The sequence below is a fragment of the Zalophus californianus genome, chromosome 17 (genome assembly GCF_009762305.2).
Source record: "Zalophus californianus isolate mZalCal1 chromosome 17, mZalCal1.pri.v2, whole genome shotgun sequence".
Taxonomy (NCBI): Eukaryota; Metazoa; Chordata; class Mammalia; order Carnivora; family Otariidae; genus Zalophus; species Zalophus californianus.
The window spans coordinates 50,488,942-50,508,984 of record NC_045611.1 but is presented as its reverse complement, the minus strand read 5'-3'; the positions used below and the strand labels follow the sequence as shown (position 1 = coordinate 50,508,984).

Here is a 20,043-nt window from a genome sequence, read left to right as displayed (position 1 = left end):
ACACTTATTTACACTGTTCTGGGTGCTTGAATGAGATACACAAAGGTGCCTGTCCTCGTGAAGCTTCTAGGATGTTGAATAGTTCCGAGTTCATGGGGCCTTCTCCCTCCTAAGGCTTAATTTTCTCATTTGTAAATTAGAGGAGGTGATGGTAAGAAAATGGGGGGAAGAGATGGAAAAATGTTTGAGAAAGTTCAAGGCACTGTTAATTATTATGTTAATGAGCATAAGGAAATCGATAAACTTGCTCCTTCCCAACTCTTCACTCCTCACAAACGTCTCTGCAATTTGCTCAATCTCTTTCCAAGGGCCCCGGGCCAAAATGGAGGAGACTGGACTCCATCTCCCAGCGCTCCCGGCGGGGGCACTCTCTGCGCCTGCGCTGCAAAGTGCCCTCTCTGCCTCCTGGGAGTTAGAGTCGTTCTTGTCCTCAGCCCGCCCAGTTTGCTTCCTCTACCCACCTCCAAGGGTGGTCACGCTGCCTTCTGGGAGGTGTAGTCCGTGGCCGCTCGGACTCCAATTCCCAGCGGGCTTCGGGGCGGGAACCCGGAAGGGGAGGTTGGAGAGGAGCGAGTGGGGGAAACCCGCGTAGCCGAGAGAGCTGCGGCGCGGGGAGATGGTGAGAACCCCGAGTCGGGGCTGGGGGCTCTTGAAAGCTGGGGCGGGGGTTCGGGACCAGGTGGCGAGAAGGAAGAAGCTGGGGCTAAAGAAGGGGCTGGACGACGAGAGATCGCTTTGGGGAGGGGTGCGGGAGGAATGGGAGCCGGAGGGAGTAGTAGAAGAATGGGGGCTGGGGAGGGGTCTTGTAGGTGGGGAAGGAGTCGAGCTTTGGGATTGATTGTAAGGGAGCTCAGAGCTGGGGAAGGGAGTCCCGAGTTGGAGAAGGGGCTGGGCGTCCCGGCAGAGGCCCTGAAGGGAGCAGTTTCGAGGCGGGTAGCCTGGGGGATGCGGAAAGGCATGGGGGTCAGAGCTAGATGAATGAGGGGGACTGTAGACTCCGAAGGAGAGACCAGCCGTGGATGCGGTGGGTTAGGGCCTCTAGATCAGATTGGGGGCAGGAGGGCAAGCTGAGGTGGTGGGAGAGAGAAATCAGTGGTAGAGTGGTGTGTTGGTGAGGGTGCCGTACTGGGGGTGGGGTGGGGAGCATGGCTTTAGGCGCCTGGATGCAACGATAGTTTGCCTAGACCAGCCAGAGACTCCCGAGAAACTGGACAGTCACAGAACTGTAGGAATCAGATGGCCAGAAGGGGCCCTAGAGAGAACCTTTTGCACTCTCATTTCTCCAGAGGGATCTCGAAAAGTGTAGTGCTTTCTGTGCTTTGGCAGTCCAGCATTCGGATCTCTTAATCTGTCACTCCTTTGTGACCTGGGCAAGTCTCCCCTCTCTGAAACTCGGTGCCCTTATCTGTGTTGTGGGAACAACTTGCCACTGAGAAGAGGGGAGACTCCTTAAGATTGTTACCCTCCCTTCCAATAATTCCTCGGTCTGGGGGCTGTTGGTGGGAAGTTCCCCACCCGAGGAATGTGACTGGGTCACAGGTGCTAATGGGTTCCCTTCTTATCAGTCCAACCTCAGAGGCGTTTTCTCAAAATCTGGCACTGATCAGGGCACACCCCAGCTAAGAAGCAGGCAAGGGCTCTTACAGCTAACACTTACAGTTTAGGAAGTGCCTGGCCCTTTTCTTAACTCAACTCTTCGTGCATATTAACTCATTTAATTCTGACAACACCCCTAAAGTGTAGGTGGGGTTATCTCCATTCTACCCAAAGGAAGCAGAGGCACAGAGAACTTAAGCAACTTTCCCAAGGTCATCCAGCATTAAGCGGTAGACTCAGGATTCCAACCTAGGCATACTGGCTCAGAATGTGCTTTCACCACTGTGATTTCGCCCCCTCTCCTTGTACTGAAATAACAGTGTTATGAGTTAGGGCAGAGACTCCAGAACAGAAGCAGTCTTCAGTTCGAATTTTAGCCCTGCCATTCATTTGTCATGTGACCTTGGGCAAGTCTTTGCGTCTCTCCTTAACTATAAATTGGGATCAGTAACTTTAGGAAGAAGGTTAGAGAGTTCAGGGAGGTAAGCACGTAAAGTTCTTGGAGTAAGTGCTCAATGCACATGAGTCGTCATTTTTTGAACAGAGAGTGGGAAACAGACTTGAGAAAGAACGCAGAAGACAGGGACCAGTGAGGGAGACATCAGCCAGGCTGCCTCTTTTTCCTTCTCCCGCAGGCTGCCCCCATATCTGTCTCTTCTTGTTTCCCACCCTCTACACCCCTGGGCTTCCAAGTCCAAGGGTGACTCCCCGAAGGGGTGCTCAGAAACTCAATCTGTCCCAATTCCTGTCCCAATCCCTAGCCAGATATAAATAATTCATGTGCCAATGCCCAGCCTGGCCCAACTCCAGGTATTTTAGTGAATAGGAACTATTTCTGACCACTATGTTTTCTCCCTGCAGCCTTTTGGTTATTCCAGCCTCACTGGGCAGTTTGGCAACTTTGTAATTCATCTTGAAACAGTTTGGTTCATTTCTTGTGAGGCTTCCTGAGTTTATCACATAAATTCTCTGGCCCTGATAGGAAAGCTTGTGGCTAAAAGCACTGGCCTCAGATAGGCCCAGGTTCAGCTCTCTACTTCTGCTGCTGGGGGTCCTTGGCCACGCTGTGTTCCCACTCTGGCCCTCAAGTTTCCTCGGGCAAAATGGGGCCACATTCCAGCCATGGGGCTCTTGTAAAGAGTTGATGAGGTAACATGTATAAAATGTGTAGTCCATATGAAGCTCTCAGTAAGTCTGCGGTCTCTGTGATTTTTATTCTTTTAAGAAAAAACCCTGGATCATGCGCTTTGGAACCAGAACACCCAGATTTGAATCCTGGCTCCATCACACACTAGCCGTGTGACTCTAGGCAAGTCACTCAACCCCTCTGGACCTCAGTTTCCTCCTCTGGAAAATGGGGGTTCATTCCTTGAGTGGGCCACAGTGTTGATAGAGCACCTGTTGTGTGCAGACTGACACCCTGCCCTTGGGGAGCTCGTTGTTGTCCCAACGTTGGTGGCACTCGGGCTCATTTTTCGGGTTTGGGTTTTTCTCTTCCTCATTCATTTGCAGCTCCTTATGCTGGCTTTGCCTGCTTGTCATTGCGTCATTAACGTCAGGGGTCTTTAACACTTTGTCTTCAGCCCTTGGTGAATCATCTGAAAACCTCTTGGTTTGGGGGAAAGTTGGCCAGCCTCTCACTCATCTCTGTGCCTGAATTTCACATCTGGGTCCCCCGAGGTCATGTGACACTTTTTTCCCCCCTCTCCTTTATTTGTCTGTCTTAGAAAATGTGTCCGCTTTCCAAGTCATTTTGCCTTTTCTTAAAATCTTTAATGTGTTTTCAGCCTGTGCTTGTCCGAAGCTTATTCATACAACATGATATTTTTACCATTTCTAATGGGGTATTTCTAGCAGTTCTGGCAATGCCGTATGATTCCTAAAACCACAAGTTTTCTGAAAGGCTTGGCTCGTCACCTGCTCCATGGTGCCATCCTGACCCCTCGATTAAGATCAGAACCCCCACTTCCACTCCCAGTCCTCTTAACTTGCTATATTTGTTTCCCCATAGCACTTGCCACCTTAGAACTTACTCTATTTTTACTGTCCCTGTCTCCAATTAGTATGTCAGCCCCGCGAAGGCGAGGATCTCTGTCTCCTTCCCCCCACCCCACCCCCCGTGCCCAGAACAGGCGCCTGGCATACAGTAGCTGCTCTGTAAATATCTGTTTAATAGTTGAGACCCAATACGCAACAGTAACAAAGGAATGACCATATTACTATCAGGAGGAGCCTGATAGTTTCCTTTCAGAATATGAAGTAAAGAGGATGAAGTCTTTGGTTTAGTCAGTCATTTCCAGACTCCTAGGTACTGAGTCTCACCTTCCCTTAATAAGCCCAGAGCCTGAATATTGAGCCTCTCCTTAGTACCTAGCTGACACTGAGCGCTCTGCTGGGTTGATCTCCGTGCATCAGCAGGCAGCCCGTGGGTGGGTACTATTATTATCTGCATTTTACAGTGGAGGAAACTGAGGCACCAAGGGTTAAGCACCCTAACCTACGGACACATCTCCAAAAGTGGGAAAGCTGGGGTGTCTGCAGGCCCTGCCTGGATTCTGTCTGCATCCCGGATCTCTAGATCCTGAGGCTTTGGATGATTCCTGCCGTCAGCGAGAGCTGTTGGAAAGGAAGGTTTGAGAGGGAGAGAGAGGGCGGCAGACCCTGAGGCCAAAAAGCCAAGCGAGGTGATGAATCAAGATTGTGGACTGACTGGGGATGGGGGTGGGGGTCAAGAGGGTGGGGGGTAGAAGGATCTGAGCCAGGAACAGAGCCCTGGTACCCTGCCACCGGTTCCTGCATAACCATGACCATGGGCCAGTGCATTACCTGAGCACCTGCTCCGTGCCCAGCCCTGTGCTAGCATGACCCTGATTGTGGAATGGAGGCGCCTCAAGGTTGGGGGCAGGCCTCACGTGAGTCAGAGGGAGGAGAGCCAGGCATCCATTTTTTATTTCCTATCTTCTTTCTTTGCCTTATTCTGCTATAGTTGCCATTGTTTCCAACTTCTTTTTTTTTTTTTTTTTAAGATTTATTAGAGAGAGAGAGAGAGCATGCGGGAGCTGGGGGGAGGGGCAGAGGGAGAGAAAGAATCCCAAGCAGGCTCGATCTCACCACCCTGAGATCCCGAGCCAAAATCAAGAGTCAGAAGCTCAACCGACTGAGCCACCCAGGCGCCCTTTGGTTCCAACTTCTTAGGGTGCACACTTAGCTTGTTCTCTCTTTTCTTTGTGCATTTGTGGAAACAGGTTCTCCCTAGACCTACTGCAAGCTGTGCTCCCAGGCTCTCCCTTTACCTTCATCTGGGGATGCCCTTTTGCCTCTCTTCTGGGCTAGACTTTTGTCTTTGATCTGATAGCTCCCTTTCTCTTTGTTCACTGCTTCATTTTGGTGAAGCAAATCCTCCAGTAGCTTCCTGAGAAGGGCTCCCGGACATGTATTTTTGTTTTTGCAAACTTGCGCCTCTCACAGAAAGGTTTTAAGCAGGGGAGTTGATACGGTCTGATTTATGTTTGGAGCAGTCTCCCCAGCTACCATGGAAAGGATGGAGCCGGAAGAGCTAAACTAGGCCAGTGAGCCAAGTGTGGAGGCTGGAGCAGCTGTGCCTTTGAGGAGAGGTCCCAGCCTTCCAGAAACCCACAGCGTGGAGGGGAGAGAGGCCCTCACCCAGGTCATTGTCACTCAGCAATGACAGGTGACAGGGGCAGCCAGAGGAGGACTCAGGAGGAAGAGATTCCAAATAGCTTGGGAGGATGCTGGACTAGCTCCTGGAAGGAGTGCCAACCTACCTCCGTCCTGGGAGCAGGATTTCCACACGTGGACTTGGCTGGAACCAGCCGGCTTTTCCCAAGAGGTCCCCAGCAGCACATGTAAAGACAGACAGCGTGGCGGTGTTAGGAGTCTGTTCAAACAAACATGCGTTGCACACTTCTGATGGGTTAGGGCATTCCTTCTCAAATGCGCATACAGATCCCCTAGAGGGCTGTGGCAGTGTCCGTTCAGCATCAGCACGAGAGACTTCATTCCTCACACACTGCCGGGGTTTCCTGTTCCAGGCAGCTAACTTACAGGAGCCAAGTGCCTGGTGCTGTTCTAAAAGCTGGAGATCCTGCAGGGAAGTGAAATAGGCAAAAATACTGGTCCTGGGAGGGGAAACTGACAAGAAACTTTATCAACAAAGTTTCTAGTATATTAGATAAGGATATGTGCTAAGGAAAAAAAATAAATCGGGAAGAGAAAGACCATTGTCTGTGGCTGTCAGTGAGGGGGACTGCTCCTGTTTGAGGACAGAGTAAGATGATCTGCACAAAAGTGCCGCTCAGTGACTAAAGCTGCCGGCCACTTCAGGAACTCCTGCCACAAAGCTGGGTCTGAGGGCAATCGCTTCGCCATTCCATGCCTCCACGTCCTTGAAATGAGGTTAAGAATAGCGAGATGATGTGACAATTGAGTGAGTTAATATTTGTGAAATGCCTCTAGCAAAGCCTGGCTCCCAACCATGATGCTCGGGTGTGAACTGCCTTTGTGATCAGTTTCTTTCTTAATATATTCATGCGGGTCATGATGGTTTATTTGGATGTCTGCCCCCTTTCTCATGAGCTCCTCCTGGTGAGCTCTGTCATCTTTGTGTGCCCGGCGACCATCTCTGAGCCAGCAAGCAGGAAGACCTCAGAATGTCAGATAAGGGGTGTAAACTGGATTCTCGAATGGTTGGGGGCATCCCACCGAGTGTCGATCATGGGGTTCAGTTCCTTACTAATTTTATCTGTTCAACCCACCTCTTACGGAGAGATACATTGCAGTTTCCCATCACAGTTGTGGATTTGCCAGAGTGCTTGCCATTCTGTTGTTTTTTCCTTTATACATTTTGAGGCCATCGTGTTAGCACACATGTTGAGAACTTTTGTGTATAATGGATCAGTTTGTTTCGTTACCATCTTTGTGCCTGCTAATACCTTTTGCTTTTGTCAGCTGTTACTTTTTTTTTTTTTTAAGATTTTATTTTGAGGGATACCTGGGTGGCTCAGTCAGTTAAGAGTGTGCCTTTGGCTCCAGTCATGATCCAGGGTCCTGGAATCGAGTCCCACTTCAGGCTCCTTGCTCAGCGGGGAGCCTGCTTCTCCCTCTGCCTCTGCCTCTCTCCCTGCTTGTGCGCTCTCTCTCTCTGACAAATGAGTAAATAAAATCTTTTTTAAGGGACGCCTGGGTGGCTCAGTCGGTTAAGCATCTACCTTCAGCTGAGGTCATGATCCCAGCATCCTGGGATCGAGCCCCACATCGGGCTCCTTGCCAGCAGGAAGCCTGCCACTCCCCCTACTTGTGCTTGCTCTCTCTCTCTGACAAATAAATAAAATCTTAAAAAAAAAAAAAAGTTTATTTTGAGTCATCTTCATACCCAACGTGGGGCTTGAACCCACAACCCCGAGGTCAAGAGTTGCATCCTCTACCGACTGAGCCAGCCAAGCACCCCCCCTTATTGTTTTTTTATTTTTTATTTTTTTTTAAAGATTTTATTTATTTGAGAGAGAGAGAATGAGAGATAGAGAGCATGAGAGGGAAGAGGGTCAGAGGGAGAAGCAGACTCCCTGCTGAGCAGGGAGCCCGATGCGGGACTCGATCCCGACACTCCAGGATCATGACCTGAGCCAAAGGCAGTCGCTTAACCAACTGAGCCACCCAGGCGCCCCCCCTTATTGTTTTTTTAAATGATGTTGTCTCTCTTCTATTTATCTTTTGGTTTGCATTTGCCTGGTCTTTTTCCATGTTTAAAAAATTTTTCAGTCTTTCTGGGTCCTGATGTTTTACAATAAACGGATCTTCATGGATCATTCTCTGAAAGCTGACCTAATGGAGGGCCTCGTGGAGGGCTTAGTGTGTGGGAAGTTAGAAAATTCTGCCCCAGTGACCTAGGACCCAGACAGAACCTGGGTGTGAAACAGAGTTTCACACCCAGGCTTCACAAAGTTTAGGACTTGTTGCTCCAGGGGAGGGAGCTTTGATCCATCCATTCGGTCCCATGCTGGGCAGTGTGGCTGGGGACACCATGATGACCCTGATTGTTCTGGCCCTGCTGGGTCCACTGTCCCGTAGAGGAGACCAGATGCATCCCTAGAACAGTGATAACGAGTGGGCAGGGCTGGGACTTGGGAACCCAGAGGTCCTCCTCTGGGTAGGTGGCAGGTTTCCAAGAAGGAAGCTTCGGCAAGCCCTTTCTGTTAAAGTTACATTTGAGCAAAGATGCAAATGAAAGAAGGAACTGAGCCATGTGGAGATCTGGGGGGAAAGCATTCCAGTTAGTGGGAACAGCCAATGCAAAGACCACAGAAGGGAAGAGCTTGGTGACTCTAGAGGAATAAAAAGCCAGGAGGCCAATGTGGGTGGGAGCCCAGAGGTGGAGTCTGACCCAGCCTAGGGGTTTCACCTTCTTGGAGGGAATGGCTGAGCTAGGACACCAGAGAATATATAGCAAAGCAATAATAGAGCACAGCAGTCCCGAATCAGATTCCTGGAGTCACATCCCTGCTCCAGCTCACACCAGTTCTGTGTGGACCACCTGTCCTGCTGGGTACCTGGGCTTTTTCCTAAGGGCAGTGGGGAGTCATGGTAGTTTTTGAACAGGGTAGGGATGGGGTCAGGTTTGTGCTATAAGAAGTCCCTTCTGGCCGAGACTTGCAGGATGGTTGGAAGCAGACAAGGCTGGGGCAGGGTGGTGGAGGGACAGGTGACCGCCTACAGTGGAGCCCCCTTTGGGTGTCTCCTGAATGGGCCTGGCATTGAAAGGATCTAGCCCAGCGCCGTTCAATAGAAATATAATGCGAGCCGTATGTATAGTTTAAAATTTTATAGTAGCCAATCTTAAGAAGTCAAGAGATGAAGTTAATTTTAAGTACTTTATTTAAATTATATCCTAAGTATTATCATTTTAACAGGTAATTAATATTTAAAAAGCATTATCGGGGTATTTGATATTCTTTTCTTGTACTAAGTCTGAGTCCGATTTGGGGCGCTTGTTTGGACAGGCTGAACGGAAAGGTGCGTTTGGCCACACAGCCTGAGCCTTGATGCCAAGCCCAGAGGCTGAACTCAGTGCCGAGGGAGTCGTCGCAGGGTTCGGCCATTTGTTCTTCAAGGATGAAGTGATTCTGCTGCCCAGTTTCTCCCTCAGGGAATCTCAGTCTTCAGGGTTCCCAACCAGACCTGGGCGCTTATCTTTCTGCCGGTTTCCTTCCGCCCTCGAGTCTCAATCCCGGAGCTGCTTGGTCCTTTAAATCTCAACTGTCAATCAGGGCTCCTGTTTAGAGGGAACGTCGTGTAATAAACCTCTCCTTGAATACCTTGGCCTCTCTCCGGGCCTTGTTCTTCCGTTTTAGCAAGGAGTTGGGAATTGTTCCACGCTCTCTTACACGCCACTGTTTCCACACCCCCTTCACCTCTCGCCTACTCCTCCCTCTTTCGAAGTTAGGCCCCTTCGCCAAGGCATTCCTTATATGGGCACGGCCCCGAACGGCAGCCGCTCATTGGCTGGGGGCGTCACGCGCGGGTTTGTCAACAAAGGGGCGGAGAGAAACCAGTCGCGCGGCTGTCCGCGCGAAGTCTGGAGGGAAGGAGCGAGGGGGCGGGCCCTCTTCTCTCGTGCGCATGCGTATGTGCTGCCACCCTCTCCCGCCGCTGGGGGGGCGGGGCTCACCAGTGAGGGTACTTTGGGGGCGTGTCTAGGTTTTGAGGGTCGTCTGAGTGGGTGGGCGGGTTGGAGGGGCGGTTACAAAATTGGGGGGCTCTCTTTGCACTTAAGGAGTATTTTGGGGCCTGAAGTGTTTGCGTGGGTGTGGGGGATACTTGGGGTTCCCTTGAGCTTAGGGGGAGCCTTGGGGCTTGGGTTTGGGTTTTTTTATGTCATGTGGACGTTTCCGTTGTATTGTAGGGGTCTCCTTTGCAGTTGGGGATGTTTGGTGGGTATGTGGGAAGCTCATGGGGAGACTTAAAAGCAGAGTAAAGAATCCAGGGGTGCCAAGTCTGGAGCCAGAATGCCTGGGCTTTTGCCTTTCTCGAGTCCTTCCTACCTGTCTGACCCGCGATGTGGAGTTAAACCTTTTGTGCCTCATCTAGACCCTGGGATTAATACACTACCTGCTTCAAAGGGACTTGGGGAGGATTAGCGGGAATGGTTAGAACAGTACCTAATAAACTCCAGTGAGCCCTGCAGTGAGCACGTGTCATTGGTGAGGATTCTTTGGGAGCGTTTGGGGGTGTTTTGGGCTTTGAGAAATAATATGGTTTGGGATTAGTCTTATGTGTTAGGGAGCTTTTATGTTTTTGTGAGGGTTTTTTTTTTTGCAGTTAGGGGGGCTTCTGTTAAGAATTAGGAAATACATGGGGAGATTTAGAAAGTGTTTGAAGGGGAGTATAGGATTTCAGGAAACTGGTCTTTGGGGGCATGTGTGAGGTTGGGCGATTGCTGTGTATGTTGGAGTTCTTGGTGGACATGGGATTTGGGAAGCATTCCTTGAGACTGGGTCCTTCTGTGCCGGAGGGGATATTTATAGGTTTGGAAGTTTAAATTAGGATTTGAAAAAGTCTGGATATTTGGAGGAGGGCATTTATCTTCTGGAGATAAGGGTAGGAACTGATTGGAGGATTTCAAGGGGTAGCCAAGTTGTAGAGATAATATCTATAGAAAATGGCTTTTGCTGTGTTTGTGTCTATCCCTGAGCATTTAGATGTATTGGTGGATGGTAACTTAACCATCTATAGGTGGGGTCAGTCTGTACTGCAGGGGTCAGCAGACTTTTACTATAAAGGGCCAGATAATGAGTATTTTAGGCTTTGCAAGGCCATATGTCCTCTGTTGCAACTACTTTGCCATTGTAGCATGAAAGCAGCCATACATAGATGAGCATGTTTCAGTAAAACTTTATTGGCAAAGACCAGCAGTGGGCCATGATTTGCTTACCCCTGGTCTATGGGCATGTGGAAGATTTGAGGTTTGGAGAGCATTTTGGTTTCAAGATGACTGGAGGGAGATGGGCCCAGGGAATGATAGAGATGGAGGAATATGCTACCTGTTGGGCCTGCAGTGAAGAGTGGTCATGTCAGACTCATTAGCAGAATGGCTTCCAGATTAGGTGATGCACAAAGTCGTTGCAAAATTAAATGGTAATTTTTTTTAAAGATTTTATTTATTTATTTGACAGAGGGAGGAAACAGAAGCAGGGGGAGTGGGAGAGGGAGAAGCAGGCCTCCCGCTGAGCAGGGAGCCCGATGCGGGGCTTGATCCCGGGATCCCAGGACCGCGACCTGAGCCGAAGGCAAATGCCCAATGACTGAGCCACCCAGTGCCCCTAAAATGGTCATTGTTAAGAGAGCCCTGAATTAGGGCGCCTGGGTGGCTCAGTTGGTTAGGCGACTGCCTTCGGCTCCGGTCATGATCCTGGAGTCCCGGGATCGAGTCCCACATCAGGCTTCCTGCTCAGCAGGGAGTCTGCTTCTCCCTCTGACCCTCTTCCCTCTCGTGCTTTCTATCTCTCGTTCTCTCTCTCTCTCAAATAAATAAATAAAATCTTAAAAAAAAAAAAAAAGAGAGAGCCCTGAATTAAAAAGTCCTGAAACCAAGTTTGAGGGCCTGGTTTTATGATAAGTAACCCTTCCCCACTCGGTCTACCTGTGGGCAACTTGAAGAGGAAACTAGACGAGAACAGGCCTTCTTATCCTAGAGGTCTGTGCCTGTGCTTAAGGGCATTCGTTACCTACACCATCTTGTACAAGTGGGTGCATTTTTCTGGGAGAGGATACACAGCTTTGAGAGATTCTCAGGGAGCCTGGGGACTCGAACAAAGTGAGGAGCTGATTTCTTTTTTCTTTACTTTTTTTTTTTTAAGATTTTATTTATTTATTTTAGAGAGCGCCAGAGAGCGCATGAGCGGGGGAGAGGAACAGAGGGAGAGGGACAAGCAGACTCCGTGCTGAGTGCGGAGCCCCACGCGGGGCTCGATCCCACGACCCTGAGATCACGACCTGAGCCAAAACCAAGGGTCAGACGCTCAACCGACTGAGCCACCCAGGCACCCCAAAGAGCCGATTTCTTAAGGGACTGGCTGGCGGCTCTGACCTCACATTTTCTTCCCCTGCCCAGCCTACCTCATTCCTTCCTCCGTGGGCTCAAGTACTGTAGCTATGGGCAGGGCTGGGAATTTCTTGTCTTTTCAGGAACTGGCTACTGGGTGAGCAAATGGAAGAAGGAGGAGCTGTCTGTCAGTGGGTACTTTCACTTAAGGTCAGGGTTATGGCAGCAGGAGGCCTCTGGATCGTGAGTGAAAGCAGTTGGGCCATGGAGTATGACCTGCGGGGTTGGAACAAGCTGCCAGCTTTAGTTACATTCTGGGTGTTTTATTTATTTATTTAAAAATTTTATTTAGAAAGAAAGAGAGGGTGAGCCTAGGCTCAAGCCAGCAGGGGAGAAGCAGAGGGAGAGGGAGAGAACCTCGGGCCGACCCCATGCTGGGGCTCAGTCTCACGACCCCGAGATCATGACCTGAGCAGAAACCTAGAGTCAGACCCTCAGCTGACTGCGCCAGCCAGGCACCCCCATTCTGGGTGTTTAAATAAGACCAGCTCTCATTCCCTCTGCAACCCTCCATTTGCTCGCCTGTGCAGTGGGGCAGGAATAGAGATCTTAGTGGGCTCATCTGGTCTGTCCCCGCAGAAGTTGAGGTTGGGGTGGTAGGGGAAGGGCAGGTTATCCCTCCCCCCAGCTCCCCAACCTCCTCTCCCCTGTCTCCAGGTGGCCTGTGGAACCTCCCTTGACCACCCAGGTCCTGAAATGCGGTGAACCTCTGCCCGTCTGCTACCATTCCCCAGGATGGACCGAGGCAGCCTCCTGCCCTTCCAGCTGTGGTGCCCCCGGCCCTTCGGCACCTACTCACAGAACCAGCCTCGCCAGCCTACTGCAGCCCTCAAGCCGGCGGCCTGCCCAGAGCCCGGCAGCGGGGCTGAGCCAGACCACGGGCCTGCCCACTCCGAGAACACCCCGCCCACCTTGGCCACGGAGGCCCCTGCCTCCCAGCCGGCCCCGCTCCTCTCAGCAGCTGCTGCTGGTGATGAGGGGCGAGTCCTGTTGGACACGTGGTACGTCATCAAGCCCGGGAATACAAAGGAGAAGGTGGCCTTCTTTGTGGCCCACCAGTGTGGTGGGGGCAGCCGGGCCAGCTCCATGAAGGTCAAGGGGCACTGGGGCAGTGACAGCTCCAAGGCCAAGCGGAGGAGGCGCTGTCTTGAGCCTACAAAGGCTCCCCCGGACCCAGGGGGCCCAGAGGCGCCCCCTGCCACTGAGGGGGCCCCAGCCTCGGCTGGCGAGGACGTAGACCTGCTCTCTGTGGCTGAGATGGTGGCGCTGGTGGAACAGCGGGCCGCCCTGGCCCTGCAGAACTACCCACGCCCCGGCACCCCAGCGCCTGTGGTCTTCGTGTCAGCTGAGCAGGGCGGGCCTGCCAAGGGGCTGGGGTCCGAACGACGGTCCGGTAGCGGGGACTGCAGCCGGGTAGCTGAGGCGGTGGCCCACTTCGAGGCCCAGCGGGACAGCCCTCCAGCCAAAGGCCTCCGCAAAGAGGAGCGGCCTGGGCCAGGCCCCGGGGAGGTACGCATCGCCTTCCGTATCTCCAATGGCCGAGAGCCCCGCGCCCCCGACGGCAGCTTGCCCAACGGGAGCGGGGGCCGGCCTGGTTGTGCCTACCCCGGCAGCCCAGGCCCCGGGGCCCGGGCCAAGGACAAGATCACCTGCGACCTGTACCAGCTCATCAGCCCCTCCCGGGACGCCCTCCCCAGCAATGTGGAGTTCCTTCTGGCTCGGGCGGATGAGGCCAGTGAGGGGGAGACACCGGTCCCTGCCAGGCCTGAGGACACTCCCCCGGCCCCCCCTCCACCCCCTGCCCGGGACTGCGGAGCATCGGGCTTCCACGTGGATGTGGTGGTGACAGGGGTGGTGGACGAGTGCATCTTCTTTGGCAAGGACGGCACCAAGAACGTGAAAGAGGAGACGGTGTGCCTGACAGTCAGCCCCGAGGAACCGCCCCCACCGGGCCAGCTCTTCTTCCTCCAGTCCCGCGGCCCCGACGGGCCCCCCGAGCCACCCCCGGCCGACTCCCCGGCCACCGCGCCAGGCCCGGACGATGCCGAGGGCACAGCGGACACGTCCCTGTGCCGCCTCTACCGGCACGTGTCCCACGACTTCCTGGAGATTCGCTTCAAGATCCAGCGGCTACTGGAGCCGCGACAGTACATGCTGCTGCTGCCCGAGCACGTGCTGGTGAAGATCTTCAGCTTCCTGCCCACGCGGGCCCTGGCGGCCCTCAAGTGCACCTGCCACCACTTCAAGGGCATCATCGAGGCGTTCGGCGTGCGGGCCACAGACTCACGCTGGAGCCGTGACCCGCTCTATCGCGATGACCCTTGCAAGCAGTGCCGCAAGAGATACGAGAAGGGGGACGTGTCGCTCTGCCGCTGGCACCCCAAGCCCTACCACCACGACCTGCCTTACGGACGTTCCTACTGGATGTGCTGCCGCCGAGCCGACCGCGAGACGCCCGGCTGCCGCCTGGGTCTGCACGATAACAACTGGGTGCTGCCCTGCAATGGGCCGGGCGGCGGGGGCGGGGGCGGGGGCGGTGGTGGTGGTGGTGGCGGCAGCGGGGGCCGGGCTGGCCGGGAGGAAGGGAGGTGAAGCCGGGGGAGGGGGGGGGAGAGCCCACCATGCCCACCCCTCCCCCCTCCCCCCGGGAGCCGAGGGCCAGGACTGGGTCACCAGCCCGTACCCCCAGTCCAGGCGGCGTTGATCCCCCTCCAGAACTGAGATGGGGTTCAGGGGGATGATTGAGAAAGCACTCTGATTGAGTGACGCCTATTGGTTTTCTACTCTCCAGACCCAGGGCCGTGGACCCTCAAGTAGGGTGTTTTTTATCAGCATCTCAACTTCTCCATTCAGCCCCAACCCCCTCCCTGCCACTCTACACCCCAGGGACCCACCAGCAGGGAGCAGAAGGCAGCTAATTTTGGTACTCCGCAAGGGTTCCCCCATTCTGGCCCCCTGCCCCCTCTCCCCTCAGTTATTTGTTTCTGGAGCTGTGTTCTCCCTAGAGGCTGCAGGGCACAAGGTTGGTACCGCTTCTGAGCTGCCGCACTGGGGCTCACCTCCTTTAGGAATTGTTGGCCAGTGAGAGCACAGATCAGATGTGGCACTTTTCGTGGCAGCCTGCCATTTCTAGACGTTTTCCCCCATTAAAACAATAAAAATCACTGTTTTTTCCTTAACCTAAAGCTACCAGTCTCTTCACTTCCCCCAAAGGGGAAGAGAAAAAAAAAAAAAAAGTTGAAGTATAAAGATTCCCCTCCTCCCATTATTAAAGCTTGCCATCACTTCTCCCCCCCCCAAAAAAAAGCTGTGAAGCCCTTTGCCTCGCTCTTGACAGCGTGGGGGGCCGGTGGGCAGGGACTGTGGCTTTGAATTTCTTGGTTGTTTTTCCTTCCACTCTGGGTACTCGTTCAGGCATTGGGGTCTCTCTAGCCCCAGCCATATGTGTTTCTTTAAAATCCTTTGGTCAACAGAGACCTTGATTTTCAAGCAGTTTGGTCTGGGGTATTTTTGTTTGTTCCATTTGGGGTTTTTTGTTTTTTGGTTTTTCATCCTTGTGGTTCTGGAAGCTTCTGGTGTGTGGCATCTGACCAGTTTTGAATTGGTCCATTCTATAAAATCAATATTTATAAGGCTGGGCCCAGACTGGTTTGTGTGTTGTTTAGGGAGGGGGCTGGGGAGAGATGGGAGCCACGGAGCACTGCATGGTGAGCCGGGAAAGATTGGGAGAGGGATCCTTCGCCAAGTCCCTTAGCTCGAGATTATTTTTGACTCTTCATCTGTGTCAGTTTGGATTCAAAAATCTCAAAATAGTAGTAGCTTAAACAAGATAGTTTTCATTTCTTTAGAAATCCCGAGCGGGAAGATAATGGTGGCTCTGAAGTCATTAGGAACCCAGGCTGCTTCTGGCTCACTGTCCTTTGGCCGTGGATCTGCTAGAACTCTGACCATCACCAGTTTGTAGGAAGAGAAGGCTCCTTCCTCCGAGAAGTACTACACTATACTTATATGTACATCTCACTGGTCCGAGCTTTAGCCATATGGAAGGGCTGCAAGGGAGACTGGGACATGGAGTTTTTCAGCTGGGTACATATGCCCAACAAAAAGAACTAAAGATCCTTGTAATTAAAGCTTCAAAACAGTCAATTATTTACTAAATAAAAAAGGGGAATTAAGTCATTTTAAAAAATTCAAGTATAAAGGAAGAGGAAAGAATGGATAGTGAGAGGTGATTAACAGTCTCTGACTTTTTTCTTTTTTTAAGATTTATTTATTAGAGGGGCAGAGGGAGAGAGAGAATCCCAAGCAGACCCCACACACAGCACGGAGCCGGAGACAGGGCTCAATCCTATGACCCGCGCCAAAATCAAGAGTGGGAGGCTTAACCACCTGAGCCACCCAGTCGCCCCCACAGTCTCTGACATTCTTATCAGGGAATAAAAATGACCAGAGACGGGGCGCCTGGGTGGCTCAGTCGTTAAGGTCTGCCTTCGGCTCAGGTCATGATCCCAGGGTCCTGGGATCGAGCCTCACATCGGGCTCCCCATTTGGCGGGAAGCCTGCTTCTCCCTCTCCCACACCCCCTGCTTGTGTTCCCTCTCTCGCTGTCTCTGTCAAATAAATAAATAAAATCTTTTTTTAAAAAAATGACTGTAGAGACTAGGGTGTATCATAGTAGTTATTGAATACTTAGACTTTAGAATCAGAGAGACCTGGGTTTGACTCTTGGCTTGGCTTTGTTGGATTTCAGTTTTCTCCAGAGGGAGGGGCCAGATTATTTGGACTCCTGCTGAAAAAGAGGGAGAGGTAGTAAAAAAAAATCATAAAAGCATCAACTAGCCAATATAATACAGTTAAAGGATACACCATGCCAATAATCTCAGGGGAAGGGACATGGGACCCTGAAGCCACTTTTGCTCTAGGGGCATTTGCTCGTGCCGACAATTTCCAATTTGTAGTCTTATTGGGACAAGCAGGTGGAAGTCAAGGCCAAGGTGGGCAATCTAATAGGAGCTCTACAAGCTCAGGTAAGGATGATGGCCCAAAAGACTACAGAGAAGATGTTCTAAATACTGAGGGGGGGCACAACACCAAAGGAGAGAAGAAAGTGGCCCCTGAGACTGCGGACACAGGCTGGCCCTCGGCTCAGATTTGTGGCATCATCCGTGTGTGCGGGCTACCTCTGAGCTGAGCTGTCTGGCAGGAACAAAGCATAAATCCTCTGGGGTAAGGAACTGTCGTCTAGAATCCCCACAAATGATTTTCAGACAATGAGCAGCCCACAGTCAAGTCACCCAACATGCATGGAAATAAAGCACCACGAGCAAGAACCAGCAGAGACAACAGAGCAAAAGCAGACTCACAGGGGTTTTGGACGGTGAACCCACTAGTCACGGACTAGAATACGGGTCTCCCCCACTTCCCGAAAGCTCAAATTACAACACTTCGGTTTTTACAAAAGATCCACCTTAGTACGATAACGGCTTTTTTCAAACAAGTGAAAATCCTCTTAAGATCTCTTTCTGCTGGGGCGCCTGGGTGGCTCAGTTGGTTAAGCGACTGCCTTCGGCTCAGGTCGTGATCCTGGAGTCCAGGATTGAGTCCAGGATCGAGTCCAGGATCGAGTCCCGCATCGGGCTCCCTGCTCGGCAGGGAGTCTGCTTCTCCCTCTTGACTCTATCCCCTCTCATGTGCGCTCTCTCTCTCTCTCAATCTCTCTCTCAAATAAATAAATAAAATCTTAAAAAAAAAAAGACCTCTTTCTGTTAGCGAGAACAGGTACTAAGGTAGGTGTTTTTTGTTTTTTTTTTTAAGATTTTCTTTGTCCGAGCACAAGCAGGGAGAGAGGCAGGCAGAGGGAGAAGCAGGCTTCTTGCTGAGCAAGGAGCGCAATGTGGGACTCGGTCCCAGGACCCCGGGATCATGACCTGAACTGAAGGCAGACGTTTAACCAACTGAGCCACCCAGGTGCCCGCTAAGGTAGGTCTTTTGTGAAAGTGCAGTGGCGGGACACAAACTTTTGGAAAGTGGGGGATACTCTGCGCTTATGGCTTATGAAAGGTTCCGCAGGATCACTCTGCTTTCGGTGAGCAGGGCAAATGTGTAGAAGAGCTTGGAAATCTCTGCAGGCAGCCCAGAACTAAGTAATGGCCTAGCAGATGGGAAAGGGAGAAAGCCCCAGACACAGGAACCCAAAGTAAAGACTCAGTGGCTGGGCTCAACAGCAAATCAGACACAAGTGAAAAAAAAAGATTGAACTAGAGCTAGGTCCAAAAAGTAGCACAGAGGCAGAAAACAAAAAAAAACAAAATACGAAAGAAAAAATGTTAATGGAAAATAAGAGTGAGAATATAACATTCAATTGACCTTCTAGAATCAGAAGAGACAATAGTGCAAAGATAATATTTTAAGACAGGATGGTTGTGAATTCCAGACTGATGAGTGACACTGATAAGCCCAATGCATTGTAAGCAGGATGAATTTTATTTTTTTCTTGCAAATTTTTTTTGTTTTTTTAAGATTTTCATTCATTTATTTGACAGAGAGACAGCTAGAGAGGGAACACAAGCAGGGGGAGTGGGAGAGGGAGAAGCAGGCTTCCTGCTGAGCAGGGAGCTCGATGTGGGGTTCGATCCCAGGACCCCGGGATCATGACCTGAGCCGAAGGCAGACACTTAATGACTGAGCCACCCAGGCCCCCCAAAGCAGGATTAATTTTAAAGAAAAGTGCACCTAGACACGTGATCTGCAGCTATTGATTTCTCTGAAGCTGTTTCAGGTGAAAAAGGAATCCTGACAGTCCCTACAAAAAGATCGATTTGTGAGACATCAGCACCTAGAGCACTCAGGCGTTGTGCTTGTCAGATAAACCTAGGGGGCCCGTCAGAGTGTGAAGTTTGGGGAACAGACGGGAGCTGGGGAAAACGTCCCACCAAGCAGCAGCCTCATCTGTGAAATGGGCTAACAATCCCTGCCCCAGATTCCAGAGGGAAAGTGGGCATCAGGCCCCCTTGCCCAGTGCCTGGTGTGCAGTACTCAAGCGGGAGGTCTTTCAGGGACCCATCGAGAGCCTGGGGTATAACAGCACATGGCTCCCCGTCTCTGAACACAGAAATGATGGTGTCACCTACTTTTGGGGGTGGCTGTGCGTTGAAGGGGAGATCGGGTGCTCTCACGTGCCTGGCACTGTGCCTGCCACACAAGAAATGAACAAACAGGAGCGGTCCCTGTGGGTGGGGAGCCTTGCCGGCCTGGCTGTTGATGTCTGTCAATTTCCGGTTCTAAACACAGGACTTAGGCCACCTCCACCTCTAAGAGGTCGTTAGTTTCCCCCCTCCCCCACCAACGCTGCTTGCTCTACTTTGCAGTCAGTTAAGCCTCAGGAGGAGCTACTCGCTGCCATCTGTTGGTCCAGCACAGGTGATCTCTGGGAGATGGGACATGAGGTTAGGAGTTGCAGCTGGGGGGGAGCATGTGGGCTCTGTAGACACCTGGGTCATAACCCTCAGCCCTCGCCCGCCTCCTTTGCAAAAGAGGAACGGAAATTGTACCCTCCTCAGGACTTGGGCGGAGACTACATGAACTGATACGTGTCAAGTGCACACAGTAGGGGCCCAATACATGCCAGTTATAGTGGAAAACTACAAACGAGGACCTTCTGTTTATCCTCCCTCCAGATCCTGAGCTTCAGCCTGAGTTCTCTTGAGTCTTCTCCAGCCCCAAGCTGGCTTGGAAGGCCAGTGCTCACCTTTGCACGCTCTCCATCCTGGCCTGGCCTCCCCGCTGCCTACCAGGGCTCCATCTAAGTCACAAAACCGGCAGGCACGGAGCCCGGCGGAAGTCTCCCTTTCTAGGCGCCCCCTATTTTATGGTTTTCTTTTGAGTAGGTTTGCTAAGCCGCGGGGAACGCACCACACTGTATTCCTAAGGACAGCAGGTCCCCAACTTCGCTGATCGGGAGACTCCCTCAGGTGCTCGTTACAGAGTCCCAGCCCCTCCCCGGAGTTCTGATTCAGCAGGTCTGGGGTAGAACCTGGGAGTCTGCATTTTTTAATAAGCACCCCCTGTTGAGTCTGAACCGTAGCTGAGTTCGGAAGTACTTCCTCAAGCCATCACTTAAGAGTTGCAGTGAGTTGCACCATCTCACACTCCTCTACCCCCAAGTGAAAGGGAAGGGATGGTTTGGTAGAACTCATTGGCAGTGACTCCGTCTTACTCATTCCTCCCACGAATACACTCCCAACTGTCAAAACCTAGCGTTTCCCAAGGTGTCTTCTGAGGTACCCTAGTTCTAGGAGCTTCCCAATAAAGGGGTTCCGCGTTTGAAATAC

General features: G+C 51.9%; 1 protein-coding gene across 1 annotated transcript; it reads left to right on the top strand.

Annotated features, from left to right (window-relative positions):
• Nucleotides 1–539: 539 nt before the first annotated feature.
• On the top strand, nt 540–15,345 carry FBXO46 (F-box protein 46). Its single transcript, XM_027620286.2, has 2 exons — nt 540–619; nt 12,371–15,345. The coding sequence occupies exon 2, from the start codon at nt 12,449–12,451 to the stop codon at nt 14,303–14,305; it is 1,857 nt and encodes a 618-aa protein (XP_027476087.1). The 5' UTR covers nt 540–619; nt 12,371–12,448; the 3' UTR covers nt 14,306–15,345.
• Nucleotides 15,346–20,043: the final 4,698 nt, after the last annotated feature.